This window comes from Nicotiana attenuata, unplaced genomic scaffold (genome assembly GCF_001879085.1).
Source record: "Nicotiana attenuata strain UT unplaced genomic scaffold, NIATTr2, whole genome shotgun sequence".
Lineage (NCBI taxonomy): Eukaryota > Viridiplantae > Streptophyta > Magnoliopsida > Solanales > Solanaceae > Nicotiana > Nicotiana attenuata.
In genome coordinates this window covers 89,349-110,617 of record NW_017670996.1, presented here as the reverse complement: position 1 = coordinate 110,617, position 21,269 = coordinate 89,349, and the positions used below count along the sequence as shown (strand labels likewise).

At 36.1% G+C, this 21,269-nt stretch overlaps 2 protein-coding genes across 2 annotated transcripts; both read right to left on the bottom strand.

The window, feature by feature from the left end:
* Positions 1–2,664: 2,664 nt before the first annotated feature.
* Positions 2,665–6,456, bottom strand: LOC109205119. The gene is made up of 13 exons (XM_019367796.1): positions 6,047–6,456; positions 5,830–5,934; positions 5,239–5,343; positions 5,074–5,160; positions 4,882–4,997; positions 4,695–4,796; positions 4,504–4,617; positions 4,359–4,415; positions 4,215–4,281; positions 4,076–4,129; positions 3,906–3,980; positions 3,234–3,269; positions 2,665–3,053 (listed from the first exon to the last, which is right to left on the bottom strand). Exons 1-13 carry the CDS (start codon positions 6,167–6,169, stop codon positions 2,910–2,912), a joined length of 1,185 nt encoding a protein of 394 aa, XP_019223341.1. The 5' UTR covers positions 6,170–6,456; the 3' UTR covers positions 2,665–2,909.
* Positions 6,457–7,733: 1,277 nt separating this feature from the next.
* LOC109205118 (chloroplast sensor kinase, chloroplastic) lies at positions 7,734–16,951 on the bottom strand. The gene is made up of 9 exons (XM_019367795.1): positions 16,386–16,951; positions 11,268–11,429; positions 10,892–11,188; positions 10,491–10,556; positions 10,309–10,377; positions 10,068–10,160; positions 9,437–9,630; positions 8,717–8,990; positions 7,734–8,450 (listed from the first exon to the last, which is right to left on the bottom strand). The coding sequence occupies exons 1-9, from the start codon at positions 16,836–16,838 to the stop codon at positions 8,196–8,198; spliced, it is 1,863 nt and encodes a 620-aa protein (XP_019223340.1). The 5' UTR covers positions 16,839–16,951; the 3' UTR covers positions 7,734–8,195.
* Positions 16,952–21,269: the final 4,318 nt, after the last annotated feature.

The following is a 21,269-nucleotide window of genomic DNA, read 5'->3' as shown; positions in this document are numbered from 1 at the left end:
GCATGGGTAGGAGAAGTAAATAATTTGGGCCTGGACATTAAAGGGTAAATAGTTTGAAATTAATGGGTATAAAGTGAGATTTTCTATATAAAATGGGGCGTTGACTTTAACCCCATGGGCTTTACCCTCTTTAAACCAACCTCCTTCGTAATATGCTTGTAGAGAATTATTTAAACTTAAAGTAGCTTTAATATAGATATTTTTACATTCCTATACACTATATGAAACTATATTACTCTCTCTACTCAAGTTTTACTATAATTACATTTTATATACCCAATTACCATTTATGTACATTTTAAGGGAATTAATGATATTAATTAGTGTCCTAAAATAACTCTACCGTATATTCCCACTCCCCCCACATTTCTCTCTCCACATCTCGCCCACCACACCCACGTATCTTGCACTCACCCACGAGTTTCTCTTCACAAATCTCAAAATTCCTCCATTAACGCCTATCTCATCTCTTCTTAAAAAACCAAACGAAATTTTTACTCTTATTCAAAATTTCTACCTCCATTAACGTCTCTGATTAGCTTGATTTTCAATGAAGAAGAAGATATCTTCAAAGAACATCCCTACAAAAGACAAAGGAGCAGATATTCCTTCATTTGATTTGAGTGTTTTCTCAGCAAAATTGTTTCGTTTGTTTCCCTTTAATTCGAATTTGGGTTTTCGAAAAATATTATTTGTTTGAATTGGGTGTTGTTGCAAAGAATTGGTATTCTCTCTACGTCTATCTCTGTCTCTCAATCCCTAATTTTAGTAATGTAAAGCAAAGGAAAAGAGAGCAGCCATTCCACCATTGACAGACATTAAAAAGCTTTGAAGCTTTGAATTCGAATTTGGGTTTTCAAAAATCATTATTTATTTGGATTGGGTGTTGTTGCAAACAATTGAGAATATGGCTTGGAGTTTATATCTCAATTTTGAGGGTGTTTTGGTGAAGATTAGACTTGATTTTGGCTGAATTTCATATTGAAACTCGAAGAAGGAGAAGAAGAAGGCTTGATATACATTATATTTACGAAATTGTAGAAAAAATGTATTATGTTGTTTATATATATATTTTTATTTAACTATTGTATGAAAGTTGAACAATATTGTATAAAACTTATATTTAAGTTGTATGATATTGTAGTTGTATATAACTGAGTAGAAATAATGTATGAAAATTGTAGATAAGTTGTATAATATATAATTAGTTGTATGAAATTTATTTTTACTATGTATAAATCAGATACAAATTATACAAAAGACATATTGTATAAATTTTGTATTTAAGTAGTATGTTATTGTAGTTGTATTTAACTGGGTAGAAATAATGTATGAAATTTGTAGATAAGTTGTAGATAAGTTGTATAATATATAATTAGTTGTATGAAATTTATTTTTACTATGTATAAATTAGACACAAAATATACAAAAGATATATTGTATAAAATTTGTATAAAGTGGTATGATATTGTAGTTGTATATAACTTAGGAGAAATAATGTATGAAAGTTGTAGATAAATTGTAGATAAGTTGTATAATACATAATTAGTTGTATGAAATTTGTCTTTACTATGTATACAAAATAATGTAGATAAGTTGTAAAGTCAAATATTCTTTTTAATTTTTATCTACAAATCTCAACTTGAAGAATTCTGAGACCGCGCTCTGTCCCTTTATTAGCCCTGTACTCCAGCTGTAAAGCGAATGCCTATGGGCGCTCAAAATTAATTGTAGTAATTTTCACTCCTAAACTATGCTGCTAGCACCCCCACCGTCAAAATAGCACGGTATAGCCAGTTTTCGGACTGGTCATTCAAAAACAGCCAGTCTTTACCAAGTCAATGAAAAATAGCCACTATTTTGCTGTAACAGAGACCGGTCCAGCATAATATACTGGAGTCCGGTGCACCTGTGTATGAACTCCAGCATATTATACTGCACCAGTATACTTTGCTGGCTCCAGTATAATATACCGAAGACTGGATCACCGGTGCTCCAAACACCAGTATATTATGCTGGACCGGTATACTTGTTGGAACTCCAGTATATTATGCTGAAGTTCTAGTGTACTTATGCTGGAACTCCATCATATTATGCTGGAGTTCCAGCATACTTATCCTGGAACTCCAGCATAATATACTGGCGTATTTTTTCGGGTTTTGAACAGTATTTTCGCTCAGATTTATCTTTACATGAAAAGTGGCTAAATTTTGATTACTTTTGAAACTGGACTATTTTTGAACGACCAGTTGTAAATCTGGCTATTTTTAAATTTCACCCACCCCCACCCCATCCCCCAAAACCACATTTAGGGAACAGTTTCATCAAAGTGTTTGGACGAACTTAGGAAGAAATCAATAGCCCAGTCTGCTAGCGCCTCCATCATCAATGGCGATTACCAATTTTAGTTGCACAGTTGCGCTAGCAGCATCTCGTTTATTTAATTTGTTATCAAAACTTTTTTTTTTTTTTTCTTATGCTTCAAATTTTGAAGAGAAGAGGGGAGAGAGGAGAGAAAAAGGAAAAAGATGTGACTAAATCCAAGGCACAAATAATGAATTGGGAGCCTTTAAGGCGGACTATATATATTTTGTAAACAAAACTTGTTTATGTCGAGTAATTAACTAAACATGAACATTTAGGGTAATAAAGTTTCCAATAGTGTATAGGAATGAAAAACTCCCTTTAATGTAACCGTAATGGATGACCAATGTTTTTTTAAACTTAATTTATTATAAGTACATTGCAATCATGTATGCGATTATCAAAAGAATCTCTATAATATTCTTTACTTTAAAATTTTAATGTATCTTAAGAACTATTGACTATCTATTTTACAAGATGAATCACCTATTATCCTAGGCAAAATTGCCAAGAGTAAGTATAACCATCAATTTGACTAAATTAACTCAATGAGATGTGAAATTAGAAGGATCAAGTCCTTTTGACTCGAAATTGGAAGTATCAATTCCTTTTGACTTGAAATAGGCTTTCTCTGCATTTGCTACTCTTGATTGAAACATTGCCCATTCATTTTCACATCTCTCCCTCACCTGCCACAACAACACACAAGTTCAATTAATCACACAGCAATTCTCACCTGCTTCAAGTTTTAAAGTGGAAAATAATGAAAAACAAGTAGCTAAAGAGACATATTCCAAAGGAATAAATGAACAACAGTCAATAGAAAGATTATATGCCCAAGAGTTCAAATGTGACATAGGTCTACTTACCCCTTTCCATGCAGCCTTCCCATCTTTTGACTGCCCCTGTATAGAATGAATGAGGAAAGGAAAAAAGTGGTCACTTTGGTGTAAAAGCCAATATACCCAAGTAAATCTACTCCCTTTGGCATAAACTAAAGATGGCTTTATGTTACACTAACTAGCATATTACATGTCCATTAATATAGTTGGTTACGAAGTTGCTCGGACACGGATGCAGATTTAGAGATCGGATTCTTCGAAAAGTAAATTCTAAAATTCGGAGATACGGATCCTATTATGGATGCGGGTGCAGGGATCTGGCTAAAAATAATTCAAACAATATAAAAATATAAAAATATCTCTAAACTATGAGAAATTTTGTGGAATACTTAGGTGTAGCTTGTAAAGCGGAGTTCTTTTTTATTCTCAAGTTGTAGATAAGTAAAGGATTGATTTCTTGAATAAAATATGTTATTTTCTTCAAATTTACCCTAATTTTGGTTATGATTTCGGGAATCAAATTGTATATCCTCTCGAATTTTTCTGTATGTTGTGGTCAAAGTACTCAAAAGCATTTGACCAGATCCGGTACGGATACCCATACCCATACCTATACTAGTGTCGCGTCGACACGGGTGCGGCACCTAAACTGCCGTGTTGAAGCAACTTAGGTTGGTTACTATCACTTCATCTTGTTACCTGATTTCCAAGGGAAGGGACACTTTGATGAACAATCCATTGAGCATCTACAACTCCAATTTTCTCATGAGCAGGCTTCAAAACAGAATATGTATATATGCTTAGTGCCTTGAATACATGTGAAAGAAAGTAGCTAAGAAGACTGAATTCATTCGATGAGTTGAACTTACCTCAACACATTTATGAAGTGCAAAGTCAAGTCCCCAACCATGGACCAAGTCATTCTACAAGTCACAAAACAACACAGTCAATCTCAACATTGCACAAAGTGTAAGACCTTCTCCGCGTTTAACATGCAAGCTGAGATACCTGAATCATATGCCACACACAACGCCATGCATCTCGCGAAAAGACAGGAGCCATGATCTCTATGAATCTGAAAACATAGAAGAGTATGTGGTAAGGACAAAGTAAGAAGTGAAACAAAACAGCAAACAGGAGAAGTATTCATACGCTGAACATGGAGGCAAATGAGAGTCTGGACACACACCAGGTTTCTCTTCTGCTATCCTGATCAACAAGTACAAAAACAGTTAAAAGGATGAGAGCGAAACAGGACTCGATAGATAAATGATATCATGGGATTCCAAGCTCTTACATGTGAATTTCACCATCACCTCTTCTCTTTGTCATTTGCCATGTTGTTCCTTTCTTGGGATCTAAACCTGGCTGTGAAATCTCCAAACCATGCTTCTTGACAAGTCTAATGTACCTGAAAGTGTTGGACAGGCGAATTTAGAAAAACTAAGATATTGTGTCGTTAAACACGGGAAATTACAAAATACTTACTCCTTGGCATCAAAATTCTCAACTCCTAGGTCTTCATCCCAGATAAAAATATAGTCATATGGGGCGACAATGTCTGGATGCAGAAACCTTTTTGCATACCACCTTATAATGAGGTAAACTTCTTGTCACTAACATGGTTTAAAGTTGATCACAGGTAAAGTTGGTGTCACTAACATGGTTTACTTACCATTTTGTTTGTTTCCGAGCACTGACATGGATGGCTCGTTTTGACCACTCGAATTCATCCCATTCAGTCGTCTTACCATCATAGTGAAAAAGAAGAATCGTAAAGTCGTCTGAGAACTGCACAGGAAAAACGAGTGAGGAACTGGGAATAGAGAGGAGGGAGGGAGTTATAAAAGGAAACAGACTGATATACCTTTTTAACATTAGTATCAACATTATACTTCTGATTAATACCTACAGTAAATGTTACCAGATATTTTGGCTTGCTGGGTGGTAGGTCCTGCAGATAAAACATGATAAGAGTATCGGTCTATAGAGTTAAGCAAACATGACACAGAAGTTGTAACAGAACATTTACCTCATTGGGTTTTCCCCACAATCTCCGGGTATAGTAGTCGGACTCAGAAGCAATGATCTCTGGAGGTAATCTTTCTGCCCCTTTTGGGTTTGATTCAACCCAAATCTGGTTAGAATAAGGATTACTACTATCAGATAGAAAAATGTGATTATTATCTTAAGATTGTGATGCATTGTTAACAGTTGCTATGCAGGATAGGCTAGAATTTCCCCCCGGGCTTTGGTCTAGCTGTAACAGAGCAATGCATGATGTGTGGGTTAAGCGCATGCATTGGATCGAACCATGCCACAAACAAAGTCTGGTATTTAAGTTGAGAAAGGTAAACGGGCAGGCCCATTTTTCACCATGTTTCAAACAGTGTGCCACCGGTGGAGATTTCCAAAAAATAATAGAGTTGATGACCATATATTCAACTCTAGCAGGGATCTATCGAAAAACCATGTCACTCAATGTGCACACAAACTCCTTTTAAAGGAGAATAGCAAGAGTAAGTTCCTTCTGTATTCTTAGAAGGCATTTTGCACTAGTGTCTTCACATTTGATGTCTATAAAATTGTTATTTCTGGAAGAAGTGCAGAAAGAAGAAAATACCTTCACTTGATCTGTACCATTCTGAATTTTGGTAGAAGAATCAATGTTATTTCTGTCACTAGCAATTGGGAAGTTGCTTACAAACATACTGGTTGTAATATTTAGCTGCCAAATTGGAACCGAAAGAAGTTACTTAATTGGACGTATATGAAATTACAAAAACTGCACGAATAAGACCACCATATGATTGTATGAAAAAGGAAGGCGTTATCCATACCTTGGTTAATGAACTAGTAGGAAATGAAATTCCAATGAATAAGCCAAAAATGACACCGCAACATATGGAAACAATAAGCCTCATAGTTTCAGCTGGGTTTAAGCAATTGGAGCTGCACAACATACTTCAAGAGTTAAACAAACTATTATGGGGTGCTCGTGCGGAGGTTGGTTGAAGATGATGTGATGCAAGTGAACGCCTACGGCAAAGCTGTCGTAAAGTAAAGGTATGCGGGCTGCGAGCAAATCGAGGTAAACTCTGAATAGTAGATATGACCTCAAAATAACAGAGGTCAAGGTCCGCAAGTGAGACGATAGGAGATAAGCTTCATCATCGAGAGGGAAACAGTCCGGTTCACCAGCCCCAGAAGAATTGCCCATACACTAGATTGCCCCCAATAGATTTTTATAGTACTAGAAACCTTAAAACCACAGCAAAGATCCAAACCTCATGCAAAGTCAAGAGACATTTTGTGCATCCGCACTCAACTCACGTAACTTTACAAATCCACAAGCAACTAGAAAATTGGTCATGTGCCTCACTTAACTTTACAATCCTCAAGCAACTAAAAAAATGGTCATGTGCCTGGCTTTTGACTATAGCAACTTGATCAATAGATGAAGCACTAGCCTAATTTCAATTCCTCAATTCTATGTCCCCGAAAACAAGCCACTGTGAGTCTTATTTGACTTATTCTTTACATTCAACCTATTCTACAAATTCACGCCTCTTTAAATACAATACAACCATACTTTCTTGAATTTAAAGGTATAGCAATATATATAACTTAAAAAACATCTTCTCATCTGCACAAGTTAGCTCCAAAACAGACGAAGTGGATTAAGAAGCTCCCATCAAAACTTTTAACACAAAAGCACAAAGCTCAAAAATAAAAGTCAACTCTTGCCAGCAAAATCAATTAACCATAAAGACACTCAAAGGTTACACCTTCTAAACTTTTAAATGCTAAAGGCTGAGGATTTTTAAGAAAATTGCTATTATTATATATTTATTGACTCAAATAATTTTTGCTGACAAAAATGTCAAATATTATCTTTTTCTTTAAGTATAGTTTTTAAATATATTTTTTTAAATTTAAGAAATTGATATTCGAATTCAATTTAAAATTTTATACATTGGTGGCCTTCAATGGTTCAACCTTAAACCTACATTCTTTAGATGGCGAATGAAGTACTATTTACGTCAATAATTACTAAATTATTGAATCTTCTAGTACAAATAATTTGGAAATAATATCCATATTTATGCTAAAAGAATATCAACACATAGATCTAAGCACGTACCTCCATCTTCTTAATCGCTAGGTCAAAGATACAATGTTCTACTCTTTTCTTTCAACAATAAATGATTATTTATATTAATTAGCTGGATGAAAAATCAGTCCCAATGGAACAGAAAAATTACATTTTCCTATTATCTTTCAAACTGCTGATGCATAAGGTAAAGTGAAGTATAGAAGCAAAATTTGAGTCTTTCCCAAAATATTCTTCCTCACAATTTTGAATAGTAAATCAGAGAAAAAAGAATAAGCTAATAAAGAAGCTATCGCCATGGCTGTGGGGAGAGGATTTTTAGGAACTTGTAGAAACTAGTATTGAGATCGATCAATCGAGAGAGAGAGAGAGAATGTGTGTGTGTGTATATTTGCTAGTTTATCCAATAAAAGTCCCAGCAATGCAAAAAGTTTCATCTGGAGCATCTGTAGACGTATACTGATCTATACAACTGGCGAATTCTGTCCATGTAACTGGTCCATAGTCAATCAAAATATTGTGAGCAACACAACAGATAATAGACCGTAAAAGGGAACAGCTACTACGCTATAATATATACAAAAGAGTCTTCTTGCATTGTTTTTTCTGTAGAAGGCTTGAACAACGAGAGAAAGCGGTTGACAAAGCCAAAAGGAGCCTTCTAGTATCATTCGCTATACCTTCCACATTTTGCTCAGTTCCAGTAGGAGAGAAGTTAGTCATTTGGTAAATTTGTGTCTCTAGATGAATCAGAAAAGTACATGCTCTTTTAAATTTTTCCATCTCAGCATCCGCAGAGGATTAAGCAGGAAATTTTTTGTATGTTCATGTTCTTTCAACAACTGAATGAATGACAGTGGAGTTCCCAGTATTTGTTAATCCTCATGAGAAGGGCCATTTACGACAGATGAAGAAGATAAAGAGGGAAACCAGAGTTCTACACGGGTTCCCCCAGTTCCAATTGCAGCATCTGTTAATCTTGGTGAGATCACCCGCACGACACATCCATAACTCTCCAATATTTCTCGTGAAACAGTTAGTCCAGCCACAAAATTCCATGTCATGTTATCCTCTACCTTATCTTCAGAAAATAGATCTGCCCCAAAAGGTGCTAGAGAGTGCATCTGTGTCTATACAAAATGAGGAGAAAATACTTCAGTGCTAACTAGCACACAAGCCAGATGATAAAATCAATCATGAGCATATAGTTCATATCAATGCCCATCATCTGTCTATTTTAAAAGTTTTTTTTGAGAAGGTGTCTATTTTCAAAGTTATAAAATCCTTTACTATTATTAAGTTCCTATTTTCATTTTTAAGTCCCACAATGTATCATCTTTGTATCAAGGCATTGTCTCAATGATCACGAAATAGAATAGAGTTCATGACACTTTACCATATAGTGCATATCAAGGCCATCATCATCAATTATAACAAGAGCACCCCCTGCAGGTGCTCCAGTGGCAACAATTTCAACCTTTCCACCAGCTTGTATACGCAATAAAGCACCCTCGATCAGATTACCCAATGCCTGTCGTAAAGCAGGCTCTTCAATGGGCACCTGTAAAGTTCTCGGAACCTCAGAAAGTAAAACAGCTCTCCTCTGCTCGTGTGCTAAAGGCGCCACTGCTCCCACCAAATCCACCAGTACATCAGAAACATTGCATGGTCTTTTGGGCGAAGAGGTGAAGAGGAAAAAGACCAACCAAAATGAAAATGAAAAAAAAAGGAATTATTAACAATCTCCAAAACCAAAGAGTTGTTCCACACAGCACACAATCAAAACTCAAAAATCATCATTTGGCATCAAACTAGGAAAACAAAAAACGGCCATCCGTAGCTGCCTAAGTGAGTATTCATTAGACTTGTCAACCAATAGAAGAAGCATCTATACAGGGCAACTTTAAGGAAGAAACAGGAGGGAAAGGAGAGCCATCAAGCAAAAATCTCGGGAAGTTGATGGCTGAATAAAGAGAATGGGAAAGATTGAAATTCTTTAGTACGTTATTATGATGTCATATGCCTTAGCATTTTTTGAAGTTGACATAATGCAATTTGTACTTTCCAGATCCGTAGGTCTCTAAACCGAAAAAAAGTTTGAGAAACAAAAGTTTACCTGATTCCTTCCTGGCGTAAAGGTGCTAGAGCAAGAGGTGGCATCGGCATTTCTAGATCCTTGGATTTTAAAGAGAGAGATTCTTGCTCCTCAGACAAGTTACTGGATAACTGAGACCTCACCGACTCACGACCAGGATGAGTTGATTTAGGCATCTTTTTCAATGTTTCTTCACTATAACGCATTATATTAGCCTGAAAAATGTATAAGCCCATAATATTCAACAATTTATCTTTGTTATTCTCAAAATCACTTGTAGGCAAGTCAACAACTAAGGCAAACAAAGTTGACGAAGTCTAGATGGACCTTCTTAATGTGGACCTATATCTGTTGCAATGTATTCTAATTGATGTTTGAGAAGTTCAATCTTCTAGTGTTACTAATATCCTCCAGGGTTGAGAGATTTTAGTTCATGACTAGAATTTATTTCCTCTTTACATGGTCTCGTTGGAATTCCAACTTGCTCTTAGTATTGAATGCCTCAAGTTTGTACCCTTTCAAGTTTCCCAGAAAATTCTAGTTCTTTTAAACTGAAAAAGAGGCTTGCTTCAATCTTTCTCCTTCCCTTCTCGGTCAGAGACACATACAAGAAGTCAAGAACAAGGAGAGCGAGGCGCAGTTGGTGAAGTACCTTTGTTAGGGAAACAGCATCCTGGAGTCCCTTAAGAGAATCACTCAAGCAATCACCTTGCTCCAAGATGTCTTGAACAATATCATATGAAATCTGCAATAGGTCATATGTGCAGATTAATCCATCATTAAAGTAATTGATAAAAAAAAATCCCACGAAAAGTAACAATTATTTGGGGGAAAAAAGAAGATGAAGCAGGATAAAGAAAAGGTTGTGGGTGTAAATTTCTTGAGCAAAATACCTCACTCTTTCTAATCTGAGAAGATAACATCTTACTCAAAGTTCGAATACTGGAAAGCGAACCCCGAATCTGCACATTAAATATTCATAAAAAATCTATTATGTCCTGAAATCTGTATGCCGTACATGTCGACCACCTTAAATTGATGGCATATATGGGTGCAGCTGCAGTGCAAATCTTACTTGCTCAACCAAATTGCTCATCCTGATATTATTTTGCCAGGTGGACTGTTGGAGCAAAATTGCTTTCTGACAAGGACAAAATAAGTTAATTCTAAAACAAAATTATATCAATGCAAGATTTATGATGAAATTATTGTGCAAAACTGGAAAAAAGAGAAAACAAGAAAACTAAATAACAAAATGCTCAAAGAAGAAATTTCATGGCAACAAATACGAAAAAGTTAGAAGTGGTGTTATATCGTCAATATTTTAGCCATTTTTTAGATGATACTATTATGAGTTTTTGGATGTTACAGTAATTGCATATTTCAAAGAAATATTTATACATAGAGGGATGTAAATGAATTAATTGAATTCTAGACATAATATACTTAGCACCTTTTTCATATCATTGTTCGTACCTGATCCATGACATAAGCCATTGCAAGTGAACGGGAAATATTTATAGCATTTAATCTTTGCTCAGCTGTGAATTTTAACATCTCAAAGGAGTGGTCAGTTGAAGTTTGGATATTCAACGATTTCAAATCCGTGCTAGGAGGCAAGGAATAGAACTCCTCCTGGCCAGGCCATGCTTTCACATTAAACCCACCCTTATCAAATGCAGTTCTTGGGAGTTCCGCAACTAAAAACCCAACAATAAATGGGTGTTTTACCATAGGGAACACCACAGCTCCAAGCTCAGGAAGTAATTCTGCCTAAGATAAATAAGGCTACTCAAACACAGTAAAGTCATACATTCAGTGTAAAACAAATTTGAAGGAGAAACTGATGTACCTCTTGTCTCGAAAGAGCTGCTTCAGCCGCTCTTAAGCCCGCAGGAATGCTAAAGTTACCAGTTAGAATCACAAGATCAGTTGCATTAACACGTGGATGAAAAGTAATGCGACGCAACTCTAGCTGGTCCATTACATAACTACCTGCTGGTCTTACATAAACCTGCAATTCACTAAATTAGCACAAGGAAAGTAACTAAAAAGGCAAAAGTGTTTCAACCTTATATCTCCAAAAGAGCCAGGTGAGGGGGAAGTACTTTTCTCTTTAGTTTGGTTTTGTCCTATTGGTCTTCTATCATTTCGAAAATCCTAAAGAAAAATAGGTTAAATACCCTGCTGTTCACAACACATGAAGTCCAATCAAACATGGAAGATGTTTAGAGTTATCAAATGATACATCGTGAGATAGAGTTTAAACAAAGTATTATAGTAAAAATAGATAACTTGGTTTCGTTTATTGGTCGGTATTTTAGTGTTATAGGATAATAAAATGGTTAGAAATCCCTTTTTCTTTTCCACCTTTTCCTGAGACTGGTAGCAATGTAATAATAAAAAGCACTAAGGCAGTGCAAGCCATATGTACATGGAGGGTTGGATCAAGTATGATCCACCTTAATTACAAAAAGCCTAACATGTCTACCAAAGATTCTTACTTTCTACATGACTTTCTTTACACCAAAAATGGAACAAAAGGATACAATTCATCTTAACATCTTGGAGGGAATTGTATCTATCTTCAAAAACTCTTAAGTTCCTCTCTTTCCGTACTGTCCACCAAATGCAGGCAGGTATCAGTCTCCACCATGTCTTCTGCCTCAGAGAACCTCTATTATTGTTCCAAGATTTTAGTAAATCAACAGTGGTTACAAGCATGGCCCATGTGAGGCCCACAATGTTAAGGAACAGTTGCCACGATTGTCTAGTGATGGGGAAGTGTAGGAACAAATGGCTATTGGTTTCCAGAGCTCTGCCACAGAGCAGGCACCTAAAACAGAGCTGGAATCCCCTTCTCTTCAGGTTCTCTTGGGTTAGGCAGGCTTCTCTTCCACCAGCCATGAAAAACAGGCCACTTTAAAGGGAGCTTTAACTTTCCTTATATTCTTACATGGCCATCGATCTATGTATTGACCTGTGTTTGAGATCAAAGGATAGGCATACTTGACAGCATAAATCTCATTCTTGCAGTTGTTCCAAAGAAGGGTGTCTTCATACTCTTTATGTACTTTGAAAACTTCCAAACTCAATCAGCAATTCTCCACTAATTCCCGATCATTCAGTCTTATTCTGAAAGTGATGTTCCAGCCATGCTGTCCCAGGGTGTATTCATTTTAACATCAGGCATCCAATTTTCTTTTCAATCTTACACTAATTTATGCTGTTCCTAATGAAAGCTTATGTTGATCATCCAAACCCATTGATACAGTCTATCTAGCCTTGTTGGGGAAAGTTCAAGGAAAGTGAACCTCTCCTTTGTGAGGAGGTCTGTGTTGTTCTTTAATACTTTTAGAGTATTCTAACGGGTTAAAGAACACTTGTGCAAATGAAAGAACAAAAGCCATGTGCATTCTTAGTAGTGAGAGAGGACTATGCATTCATGATGCTCGAAATAGGACCAGTTGATAGGGTCCTAGTCCTAGCAAAAGTATGTTCAAGAGTATTGCCAGAAGATGCCTTCACCACCAGGCTATCAATGGATCCACCAATTTTTCCTAGCTGATGGCATCTCATCCCGTGGGCCCTCTGTGATCACTTTACTGTGTTGGGTCTTACTCCTAGTAAATTGGATGTGCCAAAAATTTAGGCTACATTTTTTTATCTAAAATCAAAGCAAGAAAGAGTGAAACTAATCACAATATTTGATACAAAGAACTAAAGAGGATTATAATCCCAAGAGCATCTCCCAATCTAACAAGAGCATCATTTCTTTCCTTTTTTCAAAAAGATAGAAGTTGCAATGACTAGAGATGATGCCTTTCTTGAGTTCCTTATCCTCGGACTGAAACTGCTCAGTTAAACTGAAGCAGCATAGACGGATCAATTTTCAGAGAAGAATAGTTCCTAAAGAAACTTAAGCACCACTTCACTACTTAATGCCTATTGGTGGACCTGACAAGAGCCGCGGTCCAGATGGCTTCACAATGGCCTTCTTTCAGAAGTCATGGGATACCATTAAGCACGATGTACTTGCCGCCATCAACCATTTCCATCAAAACTGCCACATGGTTAAGTCTTTCAACGCATCATTTATTGCACTCATCCCTAAAAGAAAAGGAGCTATAGAGCTAAGAGATTATAGACCTATAAGTCTCATAGGCAGCATTTACAAGATTGTAGCTAAAGTGCTTGCTGAAAGACTCAAAGGGGTGATAGGGAAGCTTGTTTCTGGTCATCAAAATGCTTTTATCAAAGGGAGGCAAATAACTGATGCTGCTCTTATAGCAAATGAAGTTTTGGACTGGAAAATGAGAACGGGGGAAGCTGGACTTTTGCTCAAGTTGGATGTTGAAAAAGCTTTTGACAAATTGGGTTGGTCTTATCTATTCTCAATACTTAGACAAATGGGATTCGGAGAGAAATGGATCAAGTGGATTAGATACTGCATCACTACAGTCAAGTACTCCATTCTTGTTAATAGAAGCCCAGTGGGATTCTTCTCTCCAAAGAGAGGGATTAGACAGGGGGACCTCTTCACCCTTCCTTTTATACTGGCTATGGAGGGACTGCAGTAGAATGCTTGAAAAAGCTAAACAACTACAATGGTTTGAAGGGTTCTCAGTGGGTAATAGCAGGAGCTCTCCTATTTCTGTGTCACACCTTCTGTTTGCAGATGATACCCTCATCTTCTGTGGAGCAGAAAAGTCTCAAGTCCTCTACCTAAACATCACTCTTATGTTATTTGAAGCTATGTCTGGCCTGCACATTAATATGCTCAAAAGTGTTATCTACCCAGTGAACTCGGTACCAAATTTGCTAGACCTAGCAGACATTATGGGTTGTAATACAGGCTCCTTCCCTACCACATATCTGGGTCTTCCTTTAGGTGCCAAATACAAGTCTACTGAGATATGGAATGCAGTAGTTGAAAAATTTGAGAAGAAATCGGCTACGTGGCAGAGGCAATACATATCTCTTGGTGGCAGGCTTACCCTCATCAATAGTGTATTAGATAGCATACCCACCTATTTCATGGCACTCTTTCCTATCCCAGCAAAGGTTCAAAAGCAATTGAACAGAATAAGAAGGAACTTTCTAATGGGAAAAGGGGAATAACATCAGTCACAAGATTCACCTGGTGAAATGGACCAAAGTCACACTTCCGAAAGCACTTGGTGGACTTGGAGTTAAGGACCTAGCCTTACATAACAAAAGTATGTTGATGAAATGGCACTGGAGGTTTAATCAAGATGATGCTCGCTTATGGAAGGAAGTTATCATAGCAAAATATGGTAGACTCAACCATTGGTGTACCAATAGAATTAGAACTCCTTATGGCACAGGATTATGGAAGAGCATACACAATTTATGGGGAGCTTTCTCTAATAACATTCATTTTCAGATTGGCGACGGGGCCACTACAAAATTCTGGACTGAAAAATGGATAGGGGACTCAACACTAAAGGAAGCTTTTCCAAATCTCTTTCTTATTGCAGGAAATACAGAATCCTTTGTTGCTCATAACAGAGAAGGCAACACATGCGGCCCGATCCTCAGAAGAAACCTGCAAGATTGGGAGGTGGAGGATTACATAGACCTGCTAAAGTTATTGGAGAATCGCACTATAAACACCCAGCTGAAGGACAAACTGAAATGGGGAAACTCAAAGGAAGGAACTTACTCTGTCAAGGCAGGGTATGCTAAAATGTGCTCCAACAGTATGATGATTGATCTATGGCCTTGGAAACTAGTATGGAAGACAAAACTGCCACCCAAAGTCTGCTGCTTCAGCTGGTTGTCCTTAAAGGATGCATGCCTCACCCAAGACAACCTCACCAGAAGAAATTTTCAACTGGCCAACAGGTGTTACATGTGTCAAGTGAACTCAGAATCTGTTAACCATCTTTTCCTCCATTGTTCAGTAGAAACAGACATATGGAACATGTTTCTTAGTATTTTTGGTCTACACTGGACTATGCCATTCAATGCCAGAGAGGCATATGTGAGCTGTAGCTCAAGGGAAGTTGACAGAACCATCAAGAAAGTCTGGAATATGGTACCTGCAAGCATTTTTTGGTGTATCTGGGTCGAAAGGAATAGTAGATGTTTTGATGGATTATCAACTTCAATAGGTTGCTTAAAGGCTAGATGTTTGGTTAATTTTTTCACTGGGCTAACCTTACTACTGTAAATAACTCTGATGTTTTTTTGGACTTTGTTAGCTCTTTAGTTTTGTAGCACTTAATTGTAAATGAGCTGTCAAACTCACTTCTTTTGTAACTTTTGCATCTTCCCGATGCCTTTTATGATATATTCTACTTACTTCATCAAAAAAAAACTTAATGCCTATTGGTGGAAGCTCATACTCTTAGAAACAGAATATACAGGTTGCATTCTTATAACAGAACCACTAGATAGACTTAAGGCTAGGTCGCTGTCCAGAGAGCGAAACAAACTGAACTAAGTTCTACAGGTTGCCATATGTAATTTTCGAAGAGCAGAGAAAAAGGAGCAGTAGCATTAATAGGCAAGCCATACAAACTTAACTGGAAGTTTCACTTATCTTAGACCTTAATGCAGCTTAATTCTGGAAATGGAAGACCTAACAGCAGGCACAACGAATTCAAAACAGTACAAATTGCCAAAGAACAACCAGCAACAAAAACCGAAACATAAAGCTTCTTATTCCAGGCAAATTAACATAGATACACAAAATACAGAAAATTATCTTACTCTGAAGAAGAAGCATTAATTAAAAACAAAAAAGCAAACAGAATTTCTTACGATAAGAACCGTTTAAATTCATGAAGACCTAAACATAAAGCTTCTTAAGGTAATGAAATTAAATAGTCATATTAGAATATTAGAATGTTATTGTGATTAAAAAAAGATGTAGAAAATTATTTTTGAACTACTGAATAAAGCATTAATCAAAACACAGTGAACAAAGGTAAATGTTACTTACGGAAAGAACAGACTGAGGATGGACTATACGGCGAAAGAGGTCGAATTGTTCAACGCAAAGTCTCTTGAAATCAGAACTCGGTAATACCAAGCCTCCGTCATCCTTTTCAATCCTCTGCACGAACTCCACCGGTGAAGTCGAAGCATTCCGTATGGCCGCAGCAACAGCTGACGCCGACGAAACCATACAGTCTCCATCGCCGTCGGAATCATCATCGGAGCACGTGCCGCTGACGTGCCGGAGAGAAGTATAGGTGGAGGAGGTAGCGGCGGCAGTGGTGAGAGCAAGTGGTGGTAGTCTCTGTGAAGAAGCGTGAGTAACTGTAGTTGCTGCTTTGTAGAAGGTAGGGGAGAAGAGGAGGGTAGGTTGGTGGTGATGGGGTGGGGGTGGAGGTGGGTGGGTGGGATTGGATAATGGTAATGGATTCTGCGGAGGAAATGCAGAGAGCAGCATTTTCTTTACTGTGCTAGATCGGATGCGAAAGCTGTGTGGCTCGGTGTCCACACATGGAGGAAATTGGTCCAATGCCGTCCTTCTATTGGTCCTCAAGGGTCTTATTGCTGTGGGGTCCCACTGACTACCAGTTTAGTTTTCTCTTTCTTTCTTTAAACTAGTATCCGTACGCGTGCTTTGCGGGCAAAATATAAAACATAACATTTAAAAAGAAGTATTATTTGGAATTTTTTTTATTATTGAGCCTATACATTGACAATCATAAGGAATTATGAGATAAGCAAGAATAAATGTAGAGCTTTCAATTTATAAATTTGTTCTCGACATCAACACTAGTTGCAAATGCCATAATTATAAATAGTAGTATAGATTTATGAACAGCTCTGAAGGCTAACTCCTACCTGAGCAAATACTTAAACTGCTACTCAATAATTAGACGTAAATCATCTCCATGTTATAACGTATGGATATGTGAAGTATGCAGTCACATTCACCACGGCATTTTTGACAGTTGAGCCAAGGTAGGCCTCAGCAATTTCCTTCACCTTTGTTAGCACCATAGAAGAGGTTTCTTAAACAACAAACTGCTTCTCTGCACTCCTGTTGTTTACAACAATCATTAGCTTATCACCAGGTCCAGGAATAACTTTAACAGGCCACAATTTCATATAACCCTGTAACAAATCTTATGAAATAGCAAATTACATGGAAAGCACAAAAGTTTCAGTAAAAAAAAATATGGACAACTAAATAACTGGGATATATGTGTCATTAATAAATATGAGCAAAATGAAGTGTAGGACCTTAAACTCGTATAACTTGTTCCTACAACGTGTTTGATTAAAAAAGTCAGACTACTCTCTGGCAATAGATAAAGCATGCATTAAAATATGATATCCTTGGAGATAAATACAGTTTCAAAACTCTCTTGACTTAGATTACTCCTTTATTTTTTTAACATGTGTGGCTTAATTTTTCGGGCAGAATACCAATGACACTTGAAATAAGTGCAACAAGTAAAAGCCAGTATGCCTTTAGTATTTGTGAAGCATGATGGTTAGGGTGGTGGACCAACTGATAAGGAACTCTTAAGGAATATTTTAGTATATATGTTGGTGGTTGTAACGATATTGTCAATGATTTTACACTGTAAGAGGAGAATTCGTCAATCTTATTTTCATATAGCTAAAAAACAAATTAGTCGTTGTAATTGTAAATGTGTTGAGTGAAATCATAATACGGTCACGGTAAATTAGTATTGTATTATGCAAGGGTGTCTAAACAATAGCCAATCAACCGGTTCGAGATTGAAACAGAGTTGATTGATATTTGTAATGGTTTCTAAATTGTGTTGTATCCAAATATTTCTTTATCTATCTTGATATATATCTTTACTAACTACTAAGCTACACCATGGCACATGAAATTCTATAGTTCGACTACATTTTAGCTCATTGATATGAAGAAAGTCGTTCGTGAATATATAGTACCAGACTTTATTAATTACTTTTCTTTACACATATCATCTAGATCATATGGTCTTCCCGAGAAATGGTTAGCTTTGGATTGAAACTTCTTCAAGTTGGTATTACCTATATGGGTTCTTTGTTTTATAAGTAGAAAAAATAAAAACTGTTTAAAATATAAAAATTAATTACTTTCCAATTGCATCATAAGTTACTGCGAGATTGCTATATACAGTTACACACCAACAGTATGTTGATGCAGAAGTTTTCACCTACTTGCTATTTTGAGAGTAAAAGGATTTCTTCTTTAACACCAGTATGCATGTTCTTTTCTTTTTTTATTTATGTATCAATCTGGACCGATTAGTAACTTACGTATTTTCTCTACTAGCATATGAAAAAATTGTGTTGAATCTTCATCAAGCTGTGCATGATATGTTTACACACACAAACTGCAGACATTTGTAATTATTAGTGGCCTGGAGTAGCAACTACTGTGACTCATGCTATGTAATGTTGTTGTTGTAAATTGATATTTTCGTTATTTGTTATACTTGTATATTCTGAATTTCCAATCTTTCATCTTCTTTCCTTATGATTGACTCTTTTACACATGGAATAACTCTTTGTAAAAGAGATGATTACCGAGAGTGTAAAATCTATTCTTTTTGCGACCCCAAATAGTGGAGACATGGTTTAAGCCATTTTTTATTTCAGCAAAAATTGATCAACTCCAAGTCACCCTATTTAATATGGGGAACAATTCTTGTTTTCAGAAGTCGAAAAGTTGGTTGAGTTTACTACGAGTTTAAGGTGATTCTTAGTACCCTTTTCTTTTATGTAATGTTCTTACTGATTTTTTTCAAAATAATTGCAGTAGTTAATTATAGTAGATCAGGAAAATTTGTCTTTGTTTTCTATTCTATACTTCATAATTTTGAGAAAGAAATGGAAGAGATTTCACAATTACCCTTCTGGGAGGACACATTTTACTTTCCTTCCCTCAAAACAACTCATTTACTGAAAATAGTAGGAACCAGAACCAGATTTCCAAGAGCTTCTCCACTGCAAGTGCAGTAACCATATGAATCTGAGCATATGGAAGATACAATTCGGTAGTTTTAGTGTTTTGCAGGGTAGCCAAAGATGTGGTGACATTTAAAATTTGAGTTTGGCTCAATAGCCTTAACAATGCACTAAACAGATGACGTATACTTAAAATTATAATCCATCTAGGTATATCTACTTATGTTTGTAATCATTTTATACATGTGAGGATTCAATAACTCATCAAAATTCATACTTGTAATTTCAGTTAATACCTTCACTGCTTAGCTGAGATATTTAAGTTGGTAAGCTGCACATTCTACAAATGGATTGACGTTTATATGCGCATCACAGGTTGATCTGCTAGCACTAGAAAAGAATGGCGAATAACCAATGTTAAAATAAGTAACAGAGGCATAATAGTAATGTCAGTATGTACGCTGCTAACAGAGTTGATTGATAGTCTAATGGTATCTAAACTGTGTAACATCCAGACATTATTTTATCTATGTTGGTATATGTCTATACTAACCACTAAGCTGTACCATGTAACATGAAATTCTGTCAAAGATCTATGTATTAATGAGTTATTTAGTTAACATGAATAACTTTAATGCATATTGAATTTATAACACAAGTAGTGATCCCCGAGTCCCTGAATGACTGATTATTTTAGTTTTACAATGGCTTCTTTAAATGAAAGAAGCGTATTGGGAAACACAAAATCAATTTCACACAAAAATTAACAACACGAACACACACACAGAGCAAAGCAGAGTAAAGCTTTACCTGAATTTCTGCAAAGCTGTTGACAATGATATACATTGCAGTATTTAGACATTTTGATTGAAATCATGTTCATCTTTCAAATATCTAACCATTGTTAGGCTCAATGGAAACTATTTTTGATCGACTATATATTTCTGGAATTATGCATGCATTGCCCACGTGCATATAAAATTTGAGGTAAACTGTGATTGTATTTAAAGGTTAATTAGTTAGATAAGTGTAAAATAACAACGAAACTAACATATAAGATTCTGCAATGAAACACCAAATTGTTCATTAAAAGTGTCTTTAAAATTACACCACATGAATAAGAATCTTCGCTACCATGAGAAATATTTTGTGAAAAGGTAATGTGTTGTGCCTGCAAATTCCTATATATTATGCTAATATGAAACTTACTTCATACACACTGTTATAATTTCTCAAAAACTAATCTTATTTCCGTTCAAATAAATGTAGAGTTCATAGCTACTGTGCAGCAGAGGGGTGCTGCCATTATCAAGGCTAGGAACCAGAAGAAGACAATATCAATGTAAATTAAATATAATACTTCACAAATATATATGGTCTGGTACTAACATAGTTTTAGCTTATTGGAGGTTTCTGCACCTAGGAGACTAATCCTATTTCACATTAGAAATCTCATAAATAATCTGTGTGACATTCAATACTAAGCCATAGGATAGAAGATCCAATATTATCGCCCAAACAGTAGTATTTAATAGCAAAATCGTCGACTAATCTAAATATCGTCTCCTCCGCTTCAACAAAGAAGCATATTAGTCACACACAACTACTGGAAAAGCAACTCTTCCCTATTAGTTTAGAACTATCGAATATATCTTGTACAAAGATTAAATGGATTATATTCTTCAGAAATCTGAACTTCCCCAACACATTCATTCAACAACCGGTTACTTCAAATAACTAACATGTCGCATAAAAGAATATTAACAGAAAGAGTGAAGCCACTGCTGATTAAATTCATGATTCATAAAGATGAATTTAGATTAATATTTATACTATTTTACTCCAGAATGAACTTGGACAAATAATAGAAAATGTCCCTTACAAACCTACTTAGCAAAGAAAATACATAATTGTGTAGCTAAGGTCATTTTAGTACAGA

Excerpts from the sequence above, each read along its gene's own strand:
- LOC109205119 (XM_019367796.1), bottom strand. The coding sequence starts at position 6,169 with ATGTTGTGCAGCTCCAATTGCTTAAACCCAGCTGAAACTATGAGGCTT. Across the intron at positions 4,998-5,073 it reads TTGATACTAATGTTAAAAAG|TTCTCAGACGACTTTACGAT; the intron begins GTATATCAGTCT and ends TTTCCTGTGCAG. Across the intron at positions 4,130-4,214 it reads GTGTGTGGCATATGATTCAG|AATGACTTGGTCCATGGTTG; the intron begins GTATCTCAGCTT and ends TGTGACTTGTAG.
- LOC109205118 (XM_019367795.1), bottom strand. The coding sequence starts at position 16,838 with ATGCTGCTCTCTGCATTTCCTCCGCAGAATCCATTACCATTATCCAAT. Across the intron at positions 11,430-16,385 it reads ATCCTCAGTCTGTTCTTTCC|GTTTATGTAAGACCAGCAGG; the intron begins GTAAGTAACATT and ends AGTGAATTGCAG. Across the intron at positions 10,557-10,891 it reads TGGCTTATGTCATGGATCAG|AAAGCAATTTTGCTCCAACA; the intron begins GTACGAACAATG and ends TGTCCTTGTCAG.